We start from the raw sequence: 16,004 nt of genomic DNA, 5'->3' as shown, positions 1-16,004 counted from the left end.
TTAAGACAGTTGTGGGCAACCTAAGTGCCGCGGCACACTAGTGTCACGCATAAGAAAATGCCATGAACCGTGTGTCGTGTGCTAGATGGCAAGAGATCGTGCGTTAGGCCAAAGAACTCATGGAAAGAAATTGGTAATTTGTAAGCGGTAGCCAGCGATAGAGCCAGCTTCAGGCGCAGACTCGGAAAGGCCATGGTTCACACTTGATCTGTACGGCCAGCGAAGTAAGTAAGTAATTGTGTCGTGTGCGGTTTCGGTCAAGGCTTACCATCAATGTGTGACGCAAAAAGTTAAAGGTTGCTGACCACTGTCTTGAGATGTTGGTATAGCAAAATAGAAAAGAGTTATTAGCCCAAAATACCGAACTTGAAATAACCTTGAGTAAAAGTATGAATTAAAGCTACACGTGTCAATAATATCCAAAATAGACTGTTTCTTTTATTGCCATTCTTGATTTATAGACTAGCTTAAAATTGATTTAAAGCTTAGCTCTAATAAAATTTCACTTGTGCCTTTCCAAGCTCATAAGCATTCAAATGGAAATCCGCAAAAGTCTTCATTTCAGTGATGTTTTCACTGCCTTGATACTCTTCAATGAATTCACCATCGACGTAGAGAAGCAACGTTGGAAATCCAATAGCTTTTTGTGATGTACAAAATAAATTTTCAGCGATGCAATCGACTATATAAAAGTTAAGGTGTTGTCCGACATATGAGTCAAGGAATCGGTTCCATACTGGATAGAACATTCGGCAGTAATGGCACCATTTGGTGTAGTATCTGAAAATAAAAAGGGAGATATTAGTAACATCAAAAATAGTATTGGTAACCTCAATCATGTCCAAACTTTGTGCCCTTTATTATTTTGAAAATCTTAGGAACTGTATATCAAGTATGGTTTTGGTCAGGGATTGGTTTTATCAGACCAGAGTTCCAAAACAGGGATTTGACTCAGGCAAAAACCATACAATTTCTTGATAATTTGTATGGTTTTGTAAGAAAACTAAATTATCAAGAAATTGTACGGTTTTTGTCTGTGACAGATGCCTGTTTTGCAACTCTGTTCGTGACGTAAAAAAGTTTGTACAAAACTGATTTACCAAATGGAATCGAAAATAAATCTTTTAGTCTTAAGACTTGCAAAAAACATTTAAAGTCTGCATTGAGTGTTTATTGCAGTAACTTAGGGACGGTTCGCATATTACGTAACGTAAAAAATTGACTATTTGGAGTCAAATAGTGTCAGGAGTAGCATCCATTGTGAATTACTTCCTTCTACCCCAGTAATGAACAACCTACTATTTTTCACGGCACCTTCCGGGTAAGCCCCGTCCGAAACCATACATGACACACGGTTGATGGGACTTCCAAAATTATTAGATCACACATTAGTGTATCGAGTCATATAGATTACCCATCACTGCCCTAACCACTTCAACCCTCTCCCTCAATCTAACCGTTACGTAATCTCCGAACATTCCCCTTAAATAACAATTGCTTTTAATTTCTAAGAACCAAATAAAGCTTGTAATGACGCTTGTATTGAAAGAATACTTAGTAATAATCGAATGAACTCTTATGAATGATTGGTTAATTGGAAATCCCATTCACATGCAATTGATTTTATTGGGATAAATAAAGTATTTGCCGAATAAACAAAAAACAGTTATAACTGGTTATTAACTAAATATCAGCTGGCTATTAACCAGTTATTACGTATTAATTGTAATATGTAGTAATTGAAGATCATCCTACAATTGTTAAATTGATCAATAAATAGCCATTTATTGTCTAACTCGACCTTGACCTTGATTTATGTGGGTAGAAAAAGATTGAGGAAATTTTAGAACTAATTATCATATTTACATAGGTGAACAGCCGTGAATACGTAAGTAATATCCAATAATAATCCAAAGATACAAAAGACTTGAGACACAAAAGTCAAAAATAAGCAAGAATGCTTACATATTTTGTACCATTCTAAATATATTATCAAGATAATCTAAATATATTGCTTAACAGAGTAGCCTCTTAATTAATCAGAGCTCGAAATATACTCAATATGATTAATGAGCTAATCTACATAAGAACTTGTCAAGAACTTGTTTAAAGATTAATTAATATCACTTACAGAACAAAACTAATACCATGCTTAATGCTGACATCGAAACTACTCTGATCGATCTCAGTTCCAACCAATTCTGGATAGATAACATCACAATGAGTCGTTGCAATTGTGAAATTCTTCAGCTTCTTATACTTCTTTGGTGCATAGTCGTAGATAAAGTTCTTAGCTTTCATGGCTATAACTGGTCTTACACATGTTGCCATTAGAAGATTTCCAAAAACCATCGTGTATGAAGGAAGTGTTTCATTGGGGAAATTAAAGCATGAACGAGGACAAACTTTGCAGTCAACTTCATCGAAGCTTAATTCTGAAAAATCACTGAAACTTCCTTTTATATCTTCCCATATTGTAGCTTGCTTCTTCTCGAACGGACTCCTAAAATGATACGAATAGGAAGACAATAAGTTAGCAATTTCTATCAACTGTTTAAACAAACGATGTCAGACATTTTAGTGACGTAAATAGCTGAGTTCTGGTCATGTATAAAGTAGTTGGAAAACATTTTGTTCCTCAATATGTTTTGTTTCTCTTTTCGTTCCTGTTTTGAGTATTATATTCTTTCATTTACATACTGGATTCAAGTACATATCTAAATAATCATAGAGTTAGAAATGAAAATCCTGTTCTTCTAAATACTTGACAAAACGTTATGGCCTTCAAGTATCATCTATTGTTCTAAAGTTAGGATAGAACTCTGTCAGGTATGATGGGCAGGAAATTGTAAGCCCTGTTACTTTTACATCCAATTAGGACAGACGTGGGGAACCTATTATTGTTCACGATACACCTTGGTGATATACCTCAACTGGAACCATACACGACATACGGTTCATGGCATTTCCAACAAAATTGGGAGCACACCCAAAGATTTTATGGAAGGAAACTGTTTACAGCGACAGTATGCAAAATTGACAAGAGGCATCTGAATGAGGTCATGGAACTGTCTGGCAACGTAGTAAGTTTGGCGGCAGACTAGTGAGTTGCGTCAGAAAGGTTGCGCATCACTGAACTCAAGTCTCCCGAAGTCTAGGTTTTGACAAATTCTTGAGTTCAAGACCGGAACCGAGACTATAATGGAATTTCCCGTAGTCTCGGTATTGACAAGTCTGGATACCAAGAAGTCTTAGTCTCGGTTCCCAGAACCCAAAGATTCAATCTCAATGAAGAAATGTTTCAGTAAAAGTAGGCGGGACATAAAGAATCTTCAACTTAACCAAAATTGCCTAGACCGGAATGAAAGACAGAAGGATTAATGCTTATGACTATAATCAATGTCAATGTCAATGACTTTTAATATTTTTTTTTCACAGAATCCACGTTTTTGCAGCAAGTAAATCTGACGGCGCAAAATTAATAAGTATTTTTGAAACTTAACCTTTAGACTACACATCTTTTTTAAAAAGACTTACCCACTATTACTTGAGTTATAGAATCTAACAATTGTCTTTGACGTTCCTGAATGATAAAATCTATCACATTGTTGATCTTGTTGAGCAAAAACTGAATTTAAGGAAAAGGTTACTAAGAGTATTGAAATTAATTTTTCCATAGCTAGTCGTAGATATTAACGTCTTCTGAACTAAAAATGTACTGGTGATTACAAGTACAATACTCTGTGATAAAAAGTGATACATATTGATTAAGAGAGAGCATAGCAAGTGTTTGCATGTTCGTTGACTACTAGCGACATCTATTGGGTAAAGTAGATTTGGATTTTTGAAATACGTTAGGGAATGTAAGGCTTATTTTTGTGAAGTATTGAGTATGCGTTGATATATAAGGAGTAGTAATGTGCATTATTTGTTACTTAGTGCAAACTTGGTGCTGTTCATGGTAGTATAGCCACAATCCAGCGCAACAGTTGTTTCGAAAGTCTATACAATTCCATGATCCAGAGTAAACTATTGCAACATATGTAGTCATGACAAGAGTGGTTACGATTCATAGACCGAATTGGATATTTTCAACCTAGTAGAAAGTTTTCGAATTTGACTGTGGCATTGATTCTAAAACTATGGCCCGCGTGTATAAACTGTAGGTCTAAGGGGTGTGGTACAACAAATTTAAACGCAGTTCAAGCTCACAAATGTGGCATTGCTTCTAAAACTATGGTCCGCGATACACTTCTCTATGTCGACTTCTGAAAAACTTGAGAATCGCTTACATTACCTGAAATCGAATTCGAGTCTGTAGCGTAAGAGGCCCTCGTTAAAACCTCCACGACACACCAGCTCGGCACTTAGTAACTTAACGAATCGGATTTAATGACTTAAAGTCATTGACTCAACAAATTACAGTTTATAGATTGTATCAAAAGAACTTTATTCGCATCCTTAATAAAATTGAATATGATTATAAATTTTAACAGTTTAATAATTTGACACAAAAGCATTATTGTCTTCCAAAATTGATGTAATGCAGTGTTGTCCAAACATTTGTGTGACACGGCATATGCTGGTGGCAAGTCGACATTGTTAACACTAGTGTGTCGCGACACAAAGTTTGGACAACATTGAAATAATTAAATTACTGCAAATGCTCACGCTTAAGATAGTGATCAGGTGCAAGTGTCAACATTTCAGCCTCACTTGCTTCATTCAAGCATTCGACAACGTCCTTTCCTGTATCAACAGCATTTGCAAGACCTTTTCGAACAGCTTCTGATGTTACAGTCTTCAAATTTGTCGCCCATCCCATAGCAGCGAAAATTCGGATGAGACTTGTTGATGATCCTTCGCCGTAATTTCCAAATTCACCGCTCTGGTAGTCGTATGGAAGGAGGTAATGGTATTGTGGCCAGTAGCTGAATAAAAATGATGTTAATTAAGTGGAAATTGAAGTAACAAGTCAATAAAAAGTCGGTAAATGTGTATTGGACTTACGTCTTAGTAACAATGAATACCATATTCGAATCAGATTGCTTATGGTTCTTATCAAGTGCCCAAATAAAGTGAGCTGAATGAATGAGCCATGAAATATTAATAACAATGAGGTAGCGCAATGAAAAGGCAACGAAAATAGCTGCTTGTGCTGTATCGTCCCAGTACTCGAGTGGTGCATTGATTGGAAGGAGGACGAAGAGAATGAGGTAAAGGATCCAGTAGAATCTAAAGATGAGAAGATTAGTAAGATCCATCAAAGTAAGCTTCGACCAAACTCACCTCTTTTGGAACATAACAACACCATCTTCCTCAATATCCTTCATATTTACTTCCTCAATCAGCTTCTCTTGACGGGCACTAAACTTTCTGATGTGAGCGAATACTTGTGATGACATAAAGTCCTTATCGCTGTAGTATGGATCATCTGGAGTCTTGAATGCTTTATGATGCAAACGATGAGAACGGACAAAGTCATAAATTGAGCCCTAAAAATATTTTAACAGTGTCAAGGTTCAAGTTTTTAAAAATTCACGACTACTTCTTATCCACAACCAAAAGTTATGTTCAGTTGAATAACTTAGACTTACATTTCCTGCCATCGTTTGACATAGCATAAGTAAAATTCTGAGTGTTGTATTTGCCTTAAATGTAGCATGTGCCCAAAGTCTAAAATATAAAAAAAAAAGAAGTTGGAGTTATAGGTCGCGATAATGAATATTTTATAGGAAGTGTTTGAAAGTTTCGAGTTGGAATTACTTAAAATGTTTAAATAGTTCACACTTTGTGATTTATAGCTGGTAACAAAGAAATAGAATAGAATATGGGAATCGACCTATATATTCCAAGCGACACAAATGTTGAAGACTTAATGCTTTATGTTAGCTTAAGACTAGCTTTTAAAGCTCCGAGAAGGAGACTTCTGCTGTGTGTTTTCTGATTTGTGTCGCTCGGGTATGTAAGCATATCTGCCAGTAGAAGCGAAAGGTCTCTGTGGTCGAATTGCAACCCAAGAAATGATATCTGTGACTCTCTTTTTGAGGACGTGGGTTCGATTCTCTCCAGAAACCGATCTCTCAATCATAGACATCATAGCTCGTAGTCGACTCCAGTTCTTTATGAAAATTTTGACTCAAGTTACAACTTCGAGCTTGGTAAACTGGTGATTATTAGGATATTTTAAATCCTTAGGTTAGTAACATCCAAGATTGACTTGTATCTTCAGTTTTATAAGTCTCTTAGTTTATTCCATACCTATGTGCTCCTACAGTTGATCCATAAATTCCCATTAAAGTCAGAATTGTGGCTAAAATAGAAGTAAATTTACAATGATAAGTCCTAAAGTTGAACTTTATCGATTGTAATGTATTGTAATTGGAACTATAATTCAGCAGAAAACTGGATAGCCTGCATTTCCTGTCTTTTAAATTAGTAGGCTTGCAATTTTAATCGAACCATATAGCTATTCTAAGATTGCATTTCCTGAATTTTAAATGCTTAGGCTTGTTGTTTCAAACTGAATCTTATAGTTCGTCCAAGTCGTCAAAGCTTTCGACGTTTTCATCTACAGCTTTTCAGTTTTCGATCCAAACTCTAGTTAGTACTTACAGAAAATAATTGTAATAAGCTTAGCATTTGTAAATAAGATGACAATTCCATATAATCCTAGAATATTTAAGTGAATGAAGAACAAAACTGATGGCCAGGAAGCTTCACGCTTATAATCCGCGGATTTTGGTTTTGAACTGTCAGAACTCTCCGTCATATTTAATATTTATTGTTAGTTCCTTTCTATCTGCTTTCTATAGAAGTAGAACTACACTGCACTATATGCCTACTGCTTCTGTCGAAACTTTACTGCCTTCAAAAATTAAATTAAGCACTAATTAATATTTAAATCCAATTCAAAATGTCAGCGTGACTTTGTACTTTTTCGTCAGCTTAATTTTGGAGTTAAACTTGTAAATTCAGAATTAACTTCCTTGTCAGAGACAATTTTAAGTCTAAATGAGCAAATCAATAACTTTCTCCACAAAATCTCATCCAAAACTTAAAAGAAACTCTTTGTTTTGCCTAATGGAACTAACTCTGTTGAGGTCTCACAAATGACTAGCTTGAGTATGGTATGCATCAAAATTTTTTCTTTTTTCATTTGATTTGAACTTTAATGTTAATTAGATGCTCAGTTTTAAGCATACTTAATTGTATGATAATGAATCGAACCTACGGTAATAATATTGTCGAGTTACCAAATTGATTTCTTTTAGTTGAGTTTGTAGCCATGTGTGTTAATGTTGAATAAGAAGTATATTTTGTGGCGCAGTACATAAGATGCCTAGCATTGACAGAATTTGCTGAAAATTTCCAAAAAATCATTCAAAAAAGTCTAAATTCTCTTCAAAATTTTTGCAATATTTTCAATCTAGTAATCAAGTAGTCTCTGTATTACAAATAATTTATTCAATGATTCTAAATATTAATACAATAAAATTATGAATCACTCTAGTTCTTCATTGTGCGTAGTTCCTTCTTATCCTCATCGTCGATATCCTTATCTCCATATCCCCACAGTGATGTATTATGTGCTGCTTCGTGAGATAAATAATGAGTTCCATCGCCTGATTTAGCGGCTTTTCTCGCAATCATATCTGCACTTGCAAACTTTCGATCCCGCACCCAGCCAATGTGGGCAAAGAAGTCAATCACAGCTGTAGTTATGTTGTACTTGTAGCCTTTCCATCCACCAAACTCTCCGGTTTTGTAGTCAAATGGAAATACCTGTTGGATGAAAAGTTAGTGAATGGAGATTTTGGGATGTTGTGCAAGGGGATTGTCGACTTGAAAGTAGAGTTCGTCCAAAACTGCAGGTCTGCAGCCTACTAAAAGAACTAAAGGTACAGCCAAACACAGGTTTACCTTCATTTTAGATGCGCAGACCAGCAGTTCATGGCCAAACCCTACTAAAGAGATTATGATCTTTAACAGGGGAAATCAACTCAATATGACATCCCGACTATCCTTAAAATGACAAAAATCCTTCAACATCCTGAACAAACACTTACATGATGGTAGTTGTGCCACCCTACAAAGTCCGCAGCCATCATAGTCACAATCGCAAAGCAATTATTGAATATTAAATAAGGGTGAGAACAAAAGCAGTCATAGAATCAAAATAAACACTATGCAAAATATGATAATTAATTTTAATTCATGTAATTTTTTTTACCTTCACCCATTGCAGCAATTGCCACAGACAAATTTTCAACAGGCATGATATGCTTATCATATGGTTTCGTGCCAAACATATGTGCTACACTATTCACCGAGTAGGCTATGTTAAGTGTTGTAGCGAAGCGACATACAAAGACAGTCCAAAATGATATCCATAAATTCTCATTCCATAGACATGGAACTGATATTGGAATTATTATGACTAGAAGAGCGAAAAGTGGAATAAAATACCTTTCAGAATTGGAAAAAGATAATGAGATTAAGGTGATTATAGGATCAGTAATTCTGAGGATGTATCAGATTACTTACTTTTTCTGCCACATGACAACAGAATCTGCTTCCAAATCACTCATATCAATTGCTTTACGTTTCTCAATCACATTGGGATGTGGTGTGAGTACAAGCCATCCGACATGGGCGAAGAAGAATCCTCGATGTCTGTGGAATGAGATTTAAAGTGGTTTTTAATAAGCAATATGGATTGAGGATGAAAATTGTAGGATTCGACCAAATCTGGAGGTCTGCGCATCTAGAACGCAGCAAATGCAGGCCTGCAGTTGTTGGCCGTACCCTGGGAAATTGTAATGTCGTGAGCATTGTGCGAATCCTTGACATATCGACGTACACTACATATTGATTGAGAGACCAGACTCTGATAGGAATCGAACCCACGGGACTCACTGTAGAGTGATAAAGATATCCGGTCTGTAGCTTATCCATTCGGTTCCAACGGACTAGTTCTCAAACAAACAGATCAGCCTATTCATGGCTTGATACCACAGACTCCACTATGCTCAGACTAGTTCAGACACAACAAAGTACTTACGCATTATGAGGATCAGAATCAGTCTCTGAATATTTATGATGGACTCGATGATCATGTGCCCATGTGTAAGCATCTCTCTGAAACATTCAAAGAACAACAAATATTTAGCAAGACAATTCAACCTTCACAAGAATCAACATAGCCAAAACACGTAGGTGCATCGATTTTTCAATCATAACTAACTGTGCATTGTAATTAGGATATGTATACAATCGTAATAATAAAAAAGCATGTAAACAAAGACAGTGTGTCGCTTTATAGATTTTTATTTCGTTTTCTTCCCTTCCTTTGATGAATAATGAACGATAATGCTGTTTCTCTTAGTTGGTTTCATACACCTGTTGTTGCTGGAATTTCACATTAGTGACATAATTTTTATTTTTTAGTTTGTTTCCTTTTCCTTTCAGCCTACTATGTTAAATTATTACTAATTTCTCGGTAATTGTGTGCGAAAAATTACACATAGCTTTAGTCATGCAAAGTTAGCTTTGGAAAATTTGAAAAAATGGTGATTAATGTTGATGGTTTGATGTTTGGGTGGTGGAGGAACTTCTTTGTATTGGGTTTGTAAATTGAGTAATCAGATAAACTATCAGAGAAGCAGAAGAACTGAAAACAAAGAAGTGAAGAACTAGAACGATGTTCATCCTACTAATAATTTCCAGAAATGACGAAGAATTCGGTGCAAGGATGGCTCTGATCTAAGAGCTGATTTGGTGAAATGCAGTGCTTTCAAGGTATGTTCATTAAATTAAGGATGTTCAGTTGTGATTGAGTAAAATCATGAAAAAGCTGATTCAAGTGATTATGATCATGGTCTGTAGGAGTTTGAAGATTAAATAAACTCCAAATTTCGGAAACTAGACTCTTAACCAGATTTCGAATTCGATTCAGATTTGAAATGAAAAAGTCGACTTCAACCTCTAATCTACACTAACTGAACCTCTATAACCTTCCATAAGTTCATTAACTAAATCGATTTCAGGCCATTTTTCATCCTTTCATAACCTCTGTTAGTTCCTAAATATTTGATAATATTTACCATAAATAATTTAATCATAATTAATGTCTTTTGAATGTGATTGCACCAAAATTGTACAAAATAATTTATCTACTTTCATCAGGTTGATTATCAATGAATTCATAATTTCTAATTATTTAGAATTCTAATTATTGTTGTCAACTACTTCATAACCTACGTTAACCTACAAATGTCAAATGATTGTAAATGTAAAGGTAAACATAAGATCAATCAAAATTCTTTGGAAAATTGGTTTTAACTAGTTAAAAGGAAGTAAACGCCTAGATTATGACTAGTTTTAGTGGCTTTTTTGTTCATTCGGGATAGTCCGAACAGCACAAATCTGTTAACCGATCCAAAATCAGAATTCGGTCTAAATCAGTGGTCTTTATTTGGGTAGATATGGATGTCCCGTAGATGCGGCTGATTAGGGACTAATAAAGGAACTCAGCTGGATCTTTCTTCAACTGTCTCGCTCGGAAAAACATATTAGACATAAACATCCTCTTAAAAATTCATAAAAATCAAGAAAATTAATTTCGAGAATTTTCTATTAAATTCCTAATAACAATCAATCGTCCATCCACCACAAACAGCTTATCAACGTCCTTTCGACGATATAAACCATTCATTTATGTTCAGACTTAATATTTAAAGAATCAATAACTATAAAAATTATAGTGAAAAGGAGTAAAAAAAGGAAAAAAATTGGATTGCACGCTATAAGCAACAGTCACAGACAAGAATGTGAGGCATTCAATTCCATAGAAAAAGAGCTGAACGTGCATTTGGACATACGTACACTCATTCATCAAACATTAATATTTAATCACTATACAAAAAAAAAAAAAAATATAAAGTCATACCTGGCCAGAAATTGTGAATAAGATCATCAAAAGCACACGCAATGGCCATTTTGCTTTATATGATTTGTGACTCCACAATCGATGAGCCTGAAAATTAATGGTAATAAAAATTGAATTTCCACAGGCATTTTCACGTGCTATTGTTACTAACCCCAGCTGTAATTCCAATTCCCGATGAGTAGACTAGGAAAATGACTGAGCATTGGAACAAAAAAAAATCAATTTTATTAGTCATATGAATATGTAATTATTTACTCGAAATAAGGAACTTACACCAAAGGTATGTGAAGAATTTTGCCTTAAATGTAACTAAATAATACAATCCATACAGGAATCCAAGGTGAATTGATACTTGTGCTGCTAAATCCGGCCATTTAATTTGTGGCTTAAACGGCTCTGGAGATTTTGTTTCGATTTTTCCATTAGTAATGGAAGTATCCTTCTTATGAATCAATGTTGATTCACTTATACCATTATGTATGCGTCCATTAGTACTGCCATTGCAGGATTTTTGTGATAAATTTCCATTTAATTGTGCTTTTAGAGAATGTGGTGCCATAGTTCTGAATTAGGAAGTTAAAAAAAATTAAGAATATTAAAGACTAATTCCGAGAAATATCAAAATTGACCATAGATAGTCAACATCGGGCACTAACGCGTTTTACCGTCAAACACGGCAGTTGAACATTACAATGGTACCCTTATGGCTATGGATATGTATCGACTTAAAAGGTCACCCCAACATTCCTGATGAACAGGAACGCAAAGCCAAGTAAAACCAACACGAGTGGACAAAAATGCGTAAGAACTAGACGTCAACTAGCCGCCAACTAATTAGAATGTTTTTTTGTCCACTCGGGTAATGGACGAGATCAGCAGAAGTGACATTTTGGATGTGATACATCTGGATGCATCTTAAAAGTAACCACTGGTAAACACAAGTATACCTAATGTCACAAACCGGTTATCCAAAATCCGAGACTAGCCCGGGATAACTCTAGCTTGGTACTGGATGTATATCAAATTCAGAAACTAGTCAGAGTCACCAGGACCAGGACCTAAGTTTTGATAAATTAACCAATTTGAGCTTTTTCGGAAGTATTTAAACTCTTTTTATCAGTTTTCGATTCAAAACATTACTTGCATGCAATGCTGACTACATACAATGAACATAAATTACAACTCACTGAATAAGAGTTGCGTTAAGATCAGAGGTTATCTGTGCATACAAATTTTTTTTCTGTTTTCAGAGTAAGCATTGGAGTGAAAGTCAGAAATGTGTATTTAATTGGTATTTACAATAAATTTAAGTTTTTAACAATTAGAAACTGCAATATTTTCATAATATTAAGTGCTCTAGAATTAGCTGATCCAACAAGTCAATTCTAAGTATCAGGGACGTATTATTCATTTGACTATTACTTTTCAAATCCCAAATCACCCTCTTAATCTTTGCGTTTCATTTAACTGCGTCTGTGCTAAGCTCAAAGTTCATTTGGATTTTGTAAGGAATAGTGGAATCAAGTCCATACAAAATTCAAGTCGACTTCGATCTCGGATGTTAAGTAGGTCATGTAAGGAACACAACTTGTTCTCTAGGGCATCACTAGGTTGCCGTATTTACGGTAAAACGTATTTGATGGAAGAAATTACCCCGATTACACCGCAAAGATTGATTTACTCCAAAAAATGCAATTCCCCGAATTGTGCAGCTCGGGTTTTTGATCAAAAAAGTTTTAAAAAATTTCAATTAAAATTTGATCCCTTTGAACTCAATATCCGATCCAATTTTTAATTTGGCAATAATCAATCATCACATAACTGCCCCAAAACTTGAAAGTAAATAATTTATTTACTCAATGAATGTAAACTTAAATTGTGTACTAAACAAAACTGTCTAATGAATCAACTCAATGAAGCACGTGAATATGTGACTCATCTTGAAGAACCTCATTCAAGTATTAATTGAGATGATTTAATTTTTTTTATTGATATTATATAGAGCTACAGTGATAATTATAATTTGTACTGCAAATTCATACATAAACATTGATAAGGCTGGAAAAATAAAATTTTTAAAAATTCTTTAACTTTATACTTTTATTACTTTTTGCACTTATGGCATGCAAACTACGGTTATATACATTTTATGTCATTTACCGGCACGATTTACCTACTAAAAACTTTTCCGTGCTTAAACAATAACATTTGTCATTGATGACGTCATATGTATTGTTGACAATTTTAAAATTCTTAGAATGCACATGTCTGTAGGAGTGTGAACATCAGTTGTAGCATTTTACAATATATCGAGCTATGGTTTGTGGATGTAATTTAAGTTTTTAGTAGTTTTTAGTACATAAAACACATTTCAAGCGTAGTGGACAATCTTTTGGTATCGGCGACGCACTTTGGTGGTAACACTAGTGTGCCGATGGCACACATGTTGCTCATCACTGTTTTATGAATGTCTGATTCTTTAGTGTACTAAGCCTTTGAAACTGACACTGGGTACATCTGTGACAACTGAGTGATTCTAGACCCAAACCCTACCAAAGCTTAAGGAATTTTATTGCCCTACAATTTCCTAACCTCCAATTCCAATGACTGCCAACCTTTCTTGTTCCACGGCATACTTTGTTAGTAAGTCACGACTGCGACCACTCTCAGCACGCGCCTCATGACATACTCAAAATAAAGTTGACAACATACACTAGTGTGCCTTGGCACACAGGTAGCACACCACTGTATTAGAGTCTTCCAGAATCTAGGTTATGACAAATTCCCTAGACACTCCAAGGAAATTTCCCCCACCACTGAACTAAACTGACAATGACCTTGATTCCATTATCAATTTCCAGTCACAGCAAATTATTTTGCTTCTCGCAAAACAAAATTTCTCAAGTAAAATATTGAGGTTAACAATTTTCTTCTAAATAAATGAATTGAAAGTCAATAAAAATAAATTAAATATTCAAATTTGAATGGAAAAGATAGTTCTTATTGCATGATCGAGTTTGCAATAGGAAAAGATAATAGAAAAACAAAATTATAGTTTTGAAACATAAATTGTTGGTTTGTTTATATAATGAAGGGGATTTCCTGATGGTCATGGAGGTTTTGGCACCGAGCGACATAAATGGATAAGGCAACGTAACAGAGCTTTTGAGGTTATGTCAAAAAACTCATTTGTAAACAGCAGATGCGTATTGAAGAGGAGCTTGGTTTGAGTGTCAAGGTCGCTCAGGGTTACCCATTGCGCCGCTCTGGGTAACTTAATACCAGGAACCATAAAACACCGGAAATCTGATTTTTGGCAACTTCTTCGAGTTACATAATAACTTTACAGTAATATAACCTTCAAATTACTCACAAAATTCCCAAAATATAGATCATCATTCGAAATTATATAACACTTAGTCCAAAATTGCTCAAAATAAATTATTAACTACAGTCTTTTTTATGTCCAACTAATGCGACAAGTAGAAAATGACTTGTGACATTGATCATTTGATAAAACAGAAAATTTTTTGGACGTGGTCATGACTAAATAATATTATCAAGATATTACATCTAAAGCCTGTCAATAACAAGCTATTCAGAATATTAACAAATTTCTAGAATTTTGTTAATTAAAGTTTATTTGCTAAGATGTGTTCTATGGAACAAAAGAGTGTATTGTTCTGTTGAATATCAGTTTGTAAAGAGATTGGTAGGCAGTACATGATTTTCCTCAGAACTACTTTAATATGTTCCCGAGCAGCACAAAGTAGGACGCCCCAAGTCGCCCTGCTACCAATAACACAAAAAGATCCAGAACAACACATATTAAACAGTTGCCGCAACAGTGACGAGTCGGCTGTATACTTAGAACCAAGTGCCAGCCAATTGGTAAATTCAGTTGCTGTCGTCAAGTGTCACTTGATTCTAAGTATACTGGCGCACCATCGCTGCAGTAGCAACAATTCAATAAGTACCGATCAAAATAGCCTTGATTTCACAACAAACATTGTTTTCAGGCAATTTGTCACTTAAAACATCAAATTTGCCGCATCGTACTCGGATAAATAGTCTCAAAAGTTCAAAATGTCACAAACTCTTCCGCTCTCAGTCAGGAAAAGCGATAAAAAGTTAATTTTTTGGAAATCATAGAGTAAATAGCTTGTAATAAACGTTAGCGTGATTCATTTGTGTATCTTTCGGGATTGAACATCCACTAACGGATATTTACATGACTAGGTTGATATTATTTAAGTTTCATCACCTGTTTTAGTATGTGATAACGATTTAATGCTTTAAAATATTGCTAAATTGCTTGCTTCGATTGTTGACACAATAAAAAATATATCGATTGGGTCTATAACATTATCCAAATTATTACTGTATCAGACAATCTGTGATTTATTATCCACATTTGTTATTTCTCACTGTCATAAATTATTTATTTCACATTCCTAATTTGCTAATTTATGATTTTTCTTTTTAATTCAATTTTTATGTCAACAATTTTCTTTTTGATCTTATTTTCTTTATTTTTCACGATCTAGTTTTCACTGAATTTTCCAATATTAATTGCACTTATTAATATAATTTGAAATGAATACAAGACATTTAATAACAGTCCTTAAATCAGCACTAATATTAATTTCGATCCTTCTTGTTCAACGGCCAAAATACGATTGACTTAAAGCTCACACATTTTCTTTTCTATCTTTTTTCACAGTGATGTGTCGTGTATTTTTTGTATTTCTTTATTTTCCTAGAATGTATTGTCATATAATTTCCACATTTATGGAGCCAATACAATCGCATGACATATTAATTAAAATATATACAAGGAACTGCCATAAAATCACCACACATGCACGAGGATACAATAATTTCACAATACTCATCACTTTTAACTGCATTAATAAACATGCTTAATTAATAATTAATAAAAGAAGAACAGTGAATGAATTGTAAATTGTCAGGAACAAATCAGCTTTCACTCACGTGCGAGTTCGTTGACAGTTATTAACGATTTTTTTCAAATTTGAATTGTTACGCACAG

The 16,004-nt window shown here is 34.5% G+C and overlaps 3 protein-coding genes across 3 annotated transcripts; all 3 read right to left on the bottom strand.

Moving 5' to 3' along the window:
• Window positions 1-409: 409 nt before the first annotated feature.
• LOC139091880 (thioredoxin domain-containing protein 5-like) lies at window positions 410-3,720 on the bottom strand. The gene is made up of 3 exons (XM_070642123.1): window positions 3,538-3,720; window positions 2,132-2,503; window positions 410-780 (listed from the first exon to the last, which is right to left on the bottom strand). Exons 1-3 carry the CDS (start codon window positions 3,675-3,677, stop codon window positions 492-494), a joined length of 801 nt encoding a protein of 266 aa, XP_070498224.1. The 5' UTR covers window positions 3,678-3,720; the 3' UTR covers window positions 410-491.
• Window positions 3,721-4,425: 705 nt separating this feature from the next.
• LOC139091853 (acyl-CoA Delta-9 desaturase) lies at window positions 4,426-7,107 on the bottom strand. Its single transcript, XM_070642085.1, has 7 exons — window positions 6,937-7,107; window positions 6,616-6,868; window positions 6,262-6,313; window positions 5,598-5,676; window positions 5,290-5,495; window positions 5,011-5,235; window positions 4,426-4,931 (listed from the first exon to the last, which is right to left on the bottom strand). Exons 2-7 carry the CDS (start codon window positions 6,770-6,772, stop codon window positions 4,655-4,657), a joined length of 996 nt encoding a protein of 331 aa, XP_070498186.1. The 5' UTR covers window positions 6,773-6,868; window positions 6,937-7,107; the 3' UTR covers window positions 4,426-4,654.
• Window positions 7,108-7,438: 331 nt separating this feature from the next.
• Window positions 7,439-15,605, bottom strand: LOC139091905 (acyl-CoA Delta-9 desaturase). The gene is made up of 9 exons (XM_070642154.1): window positions 15,216-15,605; window positions 11,225-11,514; window positions 11,103-11,146; window positions 10,952-11,038; window positions 9,065-9,141; window positions 8,548-8,676; window positions 8,234-8,469; window positions 8,070-8,089; window positions 7,439-7,785 (listed from the first exon to the last, which is right to left on the bottom strand). The coding sequence occupies exons 2-9, from the start codon at window positions 11,508-11,510 to the stop codon at window positions 7,510-7,512; spliced, it is 1,155 nt and encodes a 384-aa protein (XP_070498255.1). The 5' UTR covers window positions 11,511-11,514; window positions 15,216-15,605; the 3' UTR covers window positions 7,439-7,509.
• Between the last annotated feature and the right edge of the window lie 399 nt (window positions 15,606-16,004).

Source organism: Chironomus tepperi, unplaced genomic scaffold (genome assembly GCF_022539635.2).
Source record: "Chironomus tepperi strain 1889 unplaced genomic scaffold, CSIRO-AGI_Ctep_v1 contig_262, whole genome shotgun sequence".
Lineage (NCBI taxonomy): Eukaryota > Metazoa > Arthropoda > Insecta > Diptera > Chironomidae > Chironomus > Chironomus tepperi.
Note: the sequence above shows the minus strand (reverse complement) of the source record. Positions and strands in the feature narration are given on the sequence as shown.

What these genes read in the sequence shown, in the direction of transcription:
- LOC139091880 (XM_070642123.1), bottom strand. Translation starts at nt 3,677, where the DNA reads ATGGAAAAATTAATTTCAATACTCTTAGTAACCTTTTCCTTAAATTCA. An exon ending in TATAACTCAAGTAATAGTGG is followed by an intron (nt 2,504 to 3,537) that starts GTAAGTCTTTTT and finishes GTATCATTTTAG; the next exon opens with GAGTCCGTTCGAGAAGAAGC. An exon ending in CATGGTATTAGTTTTGTTCT is followed by an intron (nt 781 to 2,131) that starts GTAAGTGATATT and finishes TTTTATTTTCAG; the next exon opens with ATACTACACCAAATGGTGCC.
- LOC139091853 (XM_070642085.1), bottom strand. Translation starts at nt 6,772, where the DNA reads ATGACGGAGAGTTCTGACAGTTCAAAACCAAAATCCGCGGATTATAAG. An exon ending in GCTTATTACAATTATTTTCT is followed by an intron (nt 6,314 to 6,615) that starts GTAAGTACTAAC and finishes CTTCTATTTTAG; the next exon opens with CCACAATTCTGACTTTAATG. An exon ending in GTCAAACGATGGCAGGAAAT is followed by an intron (nt 5,496 to 5,597) that starts GTAAGTCTAAGT and finishes AAATATTTTTAG; the next exon opens with GGCTCAATTTATGACTTTGT.
- LOC139091905 (XM_070642154.1), bottom strand. Translation starts at nt 11,510, where the DNA reads ATGGCACCACATTCTCTAAAAGCACAATTAAATGGAAATTTATCACAA. An exon ending in ATTCTTCACATACCTTTGGT is followed by an intron (nt 11,147 to 11,224) that starts GTAAGTTCCTTA and finishes TCCAATGCTCAG; the next exon opens with TCATTTTCCTAGTCTACTCA. An exon ending in GAATTGGAATTACAGCTGGG is followed by an intron (nt 11,039 to 11,102) that starts GTTAGTAACAAT and finishes ATTAATTTTCAG; the next exon opens with GCTCATCGATTGTGGAGTCA.